This window comes from Meleagris gallopavo, chromosome 2 (genome assembly GCF_000146605.3).
Source record: "Meleagris gallopavo isolate NT-WF06-2002-E0010 breed Aviagen turkey brand Nicholas breeding stock chromosome 2, Turkey_5.1, whole genome shotgun sequence".
NCBI classification, from domain to species: Eukaryota; Metazoa; Chordata; class Aves; order Galliformes; family Phasianidae; genus Meleagris; species Meleagris gallopavo.
The window spans coordinates 27,280,688-27,286,501 of NC_015012.2; the positions used below are offsets into that span (position 1 = coordinate 27,280,688).

The following is a 5,814-nucleotide window of genomic DNA, read 5'->3' on the forward strand; positions in this document are numbered from 1 at the left end:
ATGTGGCTCATTCAGTCAAGTTTCTCTCAGGTGCACTTAGGTAAAATGCCCTATATTAACTAAGTACTCTTACCTCAAGCTGAAGTGGCACTGTGTTCCAAAAGGTAAATCTTCTTAATTATTCAACATATTCACACTATACAGTGAGGGGAAATAAGAGAAAGATAATCATACTTTGTTTTCCACTTCATTTTCTAAGCCTGCTTCCTAGCTAATTCAATCTACTGGATCAGTAGAAGGGACAAGAGAGAGACTGAAAAAATGTTGACTGTCAGATCAACAGGGAATTTGAATTAATGTTCTTTAGCACAGAATGGAAGCATATGGGCTGCAGGATGCAGCTCTCCTTGGAAAATTACTACCAAAACAGTACCATCTCTATTAACACAGCTGCTGGCTTGTGAAGCAGAAATCAGTTCTTACTTACATTAACCTTCAAGAAGCATTTTCAGAGATACTATATGCTAATATTCTGTTTCTTGCTTCACTCCAACATTGCCTATTAAAACTCTATTCCAAGTCACACCTGCACAGCTCAGTAAACATTACTGCAGGTTGTAACATCCTATGGACTCTTCCTACGGTAACGTGAAAGAATCAAACTTATGTTCACCCAGCCTGATAACTGTTAGCAAATCTCACTTTTCTCATGTGAAAAAGGAAAACACACTTTGATAGAATATCTTTCACATAAATATTGTCTGTTCCCTGCTTCAAGCATACTGCTCAATTTGCCTGCATGTCAGCTGATTTCCAAGGCAGAAGTTCTGTCCTCCTACATAATCAGATACAGACATTTCCTGTAGATACTACTTCCACAGATGTTCTAGCTTGCTTCCCCACTGTTTTCCCCAGGAAATAGCAAGGCTTTCTTCTCTCTCATTTCTTCACTTGCAAGCTTTGAAATAAATGTTTTATCTGAAAAGAATGTTAAAGATTCAAACTTTAACTTCAGCATTTTATTCTTGGAGCTTAAGCATAATCTATGCACTAAGTAGGACTGCCTGCAATGTGCAACCTCTTCTTTCTGTGGAAGTCCAGCTCAGTGTGTGGCAGAAAGGAGGTCTGTCATTAAGGCTCTGTGTGAGAATCAAAGATTTGGTATTTTTTTTTTATGGCCTGTGCTACCATATCCTGTATTATCATCTTATATAACTTCCTTAATCTTTGCATGCTTCAGCTCTCAATGTAAAATAATAATGCACACTTCTGATTTATGTGGGAAATGGTGTAGCTACAGCTGTAACTTCTGAGTGGTTTAACAGTCCGCTGATGGAAGGCACAGATAGGTTCAGGGACTTGGGACTGCTGAGAGGCTAGAAGGAGTGTGTAGGGACTGAAGGGATGGTCAGGAGGACTTTTGCTAAAATGAAGTAGCACTGGATTACATTGTTAAAAAAGATTACTGGTGAAATGGGTACAGTCAGATATAGTCAAAATGAACGGGTTCTTGAAAGCGTCTCTTCCAACTCACTATCCTTGCTGCCTGAGCAAGAATGGGTTTGAGTTTGATCTCACTGAAGACATTGTCCTACCCCATAGTGCTGCTAGCACTGCAGTGTGCGTTCTAAAGCTGTCCTTTGGAATGATGTGAACGTAGTTTTTGAGTTTTATGTGTTCATTGTGAACTTTGCTCTTTTGGAATAGTTGCCTACGTTATTCTCAGCTTAAAAAAAAAAACTTGCTCGTGATTTACTGTTTTCAGCATTTGCTTTCTCTATAAAGCCTTAGGAAAATATTGGAATTTTCCATTGCTGTTATATATAAATGCTTCAAGGTGTGTTTAAAAACCATCCAAACAAAAATGGATGAGCTCATTTTAGAGCATATAATTACTGATTTTTAGGACTATAGAAATCAATACAATGCTGGTTACACTGTTAGGGCAATTGCATAATAAGGACCAAGATTGTGGTTATTGGGTCAGAGATGCTAATTTAGTATGCTCAGTCTGTAACTCAGTGAACCATTTATTGTGATGTTTTTGTTCACTTTGTTTTAGTAATTTCATGCATAAATTTTGCAGTAAATCAATTTGGTGTTGAAGATTTGACTAAAGACTCTTGTGAATTCACTATGAGCCTTTGGACTAAAGGCTACAATGTAAAAGGCAAGGCAAAAACATTATTCGTCTCTATTTCTTTTTCTTCTTTCCCTCTAGTGTCTCAAGGCTGATTTCAGTGCAATCTATAAAATCTGCAAATGAAACACAGATCTGTTGGGCAATTCTACAATTTCTTACTTAAATAGACAGCACTACAATTCTTGCAACCCAGAGAAGGGAATGATAGCTAGTATCAGCATTCAGACACTTCAGTTCCCAATTACTAGAGGGAAAATGGACATACGATCACTAAGTGGAAAAAATCTGAACACTAGCAAAATAACTAGTAATGTTCCATAGGAATTTGGTAAATTTTAAAGATGTTTTAATTAATGACCATGACTTGTTCATGAATTACAACTTGTTCTGCACTTGGCTACAGTCACCTGATTTAATGCTTTTTATCAGTGACTGAAGCTATTCAATTCTACTTAGATATCAAAAGGGATTTGCATGATATAAACCCTCAAAGAACTTTGATGTTCATATCTTTCAATTCATTTATCCCATCCAATTTTGTGGAAGATGTAGGCAAGGCTGTGCTAGAAATCTTTCATCCTACATTTTAGGCATTCTTGCCCTACCTGCAAGATCTGCCCAAAAAATCAGGAGTTTGTCAAAAGAATGTGTTTGCTTCATCAGGTTTGTGGATTTACAGGAAGGGGGGGGGAAAAAAAAAAAGGGTTAGCACTATCTGATGAAGGTGAGCGTGAATGGGGCCAGCAGGGAAAATCAGCATGCCTTTGCAGCTTAGGAGCAGAACCAATCCTGTCCCATTGTGAGTGGGGGAATCTTTACTTCTAAGATAATGTCAAAATAGCTGAACAAGGCTGGAACAGCACAAGGATATGCTATCTGGTTGTGTGCCCTTTGGCTTAAGGCTACTGGGGCTCGTGGGTTTCCTCTGCTTACTGTAATTGCCACAATTCACACAATAAAAACCCACAGCCCAGCCCCAAGAGATAGAACTATGCCTGGGACAGAAAAAGCTGTCAATAAGCAAGTTGTGAAGCTACAGCAGCATGGGGGAATCACAGAATCACAAGGCTTGGAAAGGATCCACAAGATCATCTAGTCCAACCGTTCTCCCACCACCATTGCTACCGCAAGCCACTAAACCATATTTTGTAGCTCCTCATCCAGACGCCTCTTGAACATTTCCAGGGACAGTGACTCCACCACCTCCCTGGGCAGCCATTCCAGTGCCTGACCACTCTCTGAGAGAAAAAGTTTTTCCTTATGTCTAACCTAAATCTCCTCTGGTACAACTTATGGTCATGTCCTTGGGTCCTATTTGTTGCCTGGGAGGCCAAAACCCTCATCACAACCTCCCTTCAGGAAGTTGTAGAGTGTAATGAGGTCTCCTCCAGACTAAACAATACCAGCTCCCTCAGGAGATCTCAGGATTCTAAGAGGCAGCATCACACAGGAACTTTGGCTTCGTTCTTTCCCACTGGTACCACTAGAATCACACTGACTGATTGGAATTACTTTGTCTTGAAATTCTAATTACTACAAATTTCATTTTCCTGTAGATGTTAGGTAGGGCATAACTTAAACTTGAGGTAAATATCAAATTTCTTATTTGGCATTTATCTATTTAAACTGAGTCTCTTATTAAAAACCACACAGCTAGTTACTTCCTCTGCCAAAAGCTGTAAAGAGTAGACCTCTGGTAGCATGTTTTTGAGGAAAGTACTGACTCCTAGATGATGCTGATTTCCTCTCACTACCACTCACACCTCCTGTCTCATATGGTAATAAATACCTCATTTTGACAGGACACAGAAACTGTTTTAAAACTTTCCTTTTCTTCTGGCAAGTGCTACACTTCCTCAGATCCCTTCACTTTCTTTTTCTTTCATTTTTAATAGCAGAGAGATTGAACTATTGAGAAACTATATTTTCAATTTCTCTTTGGTATAAACTCTAGTGCTGGGACACAAGTGGTCTGTCACTTTGACTCTGTATTTGCTGCTTCTAGTATCTACAATGACTGCTAATAAAACACAGATTAAAGCAGTGGCTTTTTTTTTTTAAGATTGGGGCAGCAAGGAAGACAAATACTTTTGCTCTGTATGTTTCTGTCATCCAAGACACGCATTTGTTTTTACCTCCAGCAAGAGAATGGATTAAGTCTGCCTATTCAAAAATCCCAAAAGCACTGAAAAGGGGGGAAAAAATGTGTCAGAGTAAGAAAACCTGAATTTTAAAGTAAATACAAAGTTTCAAGAGCTTCCCTTCTTCACTGAAGAAAAACTGGGTATAGACCCTGAGCAATGCACTACTAAATTGTTAGTGTGAGAAGAAAAAAAAACAAAAACACCACATATATATTTTTGTATTTATTTGTTAGCTTAATCCTTCCAAAACCCCTCACCCAGTTACTGGAACGTATAAGACCATCAAACTCACAATATCCCATTATATTATAATGACTATACTCTTCTGTATTTTCTTAGACAGAAGCTGTAGTCCTTAACAAGAGACAGAGCACAGTAACAATGAGAAAAAGGGCATTGCTGAGTATGACTGGGGCTGCACTGTAGGAAGTCATGAGCCAGAAAGAAGCCCCTAGCACAGGCCATTCCCTCAGTGGCCTGGGTACAGCCCCACCACATCTGGCAACAGCAGACAGAAATGAGTGCAGGTAATGGAGTCCACCTGCAGCACCAGATGTGACACATGATGAACCAGGTCTAGGGTCCCTCCAGTGAATTCAGTCATGAGCAGCAGACAGCCAGGTCAAGGCTACAATGCAGTTTTAGTCCACGTGGCAGGTGGGTTCCCTTGCAGACAGATATCAGAGTAGGCCAGTGGCTGCTTGCTGCAGTTAACACCTATGAATGCCCTTGGAGCCCTAACAGAGCATTGCTTACATACACCATTCATTATATAACGTACACATTTATGTTAATCAAAGTGCTGCTGGTATGAAAAGCCTTGCTAAAGACAATGTCACTGTTTCTGAATTTTGGTCTATTATTACTGTTCTTTGACTTTTTTGGCAACTTGTGTTTCCCGTTGATAATGTGAAATAATCTGTACAAGTATGAAGCTATTGATAAAAAGGAAAAGCAAGCCAGCCAGCCATATAAATAAAAAAGTGTTATAACCTTTGAACTCCAGAAAGTAGGCAGGAGCAAGCCACAGGCCTTGCCCAGAAAACCACAGAAAGAGCAGCAGAATGCCACGACGCCAGGACATTTTAATATTAGGTATTATGATAGGCAAAAGGCAGAGGTACCAGATAAAATACTGGGATGTGCACACTTTGTTAAAGCTCACAAAAATAGCGGTGTGTAGGAAACAACAAAAAACAAGGTCTTTGTAAAAAGCTACAGACACCACCAGGAGCAGAAGCAGCTGTGGCAGGAAAGCTGCGAGCCCAAGGGCAAAACTCCATTTGCTCTCTGCAGTTAAATACAACATGTAGAAATAGGGAGAGAAGTTGTGTCGGATATCCCTCCTGGTCAGGTGGTAGAGATAGGCGTGCTCCAAAAACTCCCAGCCGTAGAGGTGGTAAAACAGGACGGTCAAGGCGGCCAGCACGGATCCAGCGACCGCTCCGAAAAGCAGCACGTTGCGGTTCAGCGCCCGCACAACCCGCCTCCAGATGCCCCCTACCAGAGTAAACTTGGCCGTTCCGTGCCGCCCCTTCCCCGCCACCCCTTCTCCGCCGCCCTGCAGGTGCAGCGCTATGGGCAGCG

The 5,814-nt window shown here is 40.7% G+C and overlaps 1 protein-coding gene across 1 annotated transcript; it reads right to left on the minus strand.

Annotated features, from left to right (window-relative positions):
• Window positions 1-4,436: 4,436 nt before the first annotated feature.
• Window positions 4,437-5,809, minus strand: PIGM (phosphatidylinositol glycan anchor biosynthesis class M; the record flags this gene model as incomplete). Its single annotated transcript, XM_010706935.3, has 1 exon — window positions 4,437-5,809. A coding segment is annotated over one exon (720 nt), but the record flags the coding sequence as incomplete, so codon positions are not given.
• Between the last annotated feature and the right edge of the window lie 5 nt (window positions 5,810-5,814).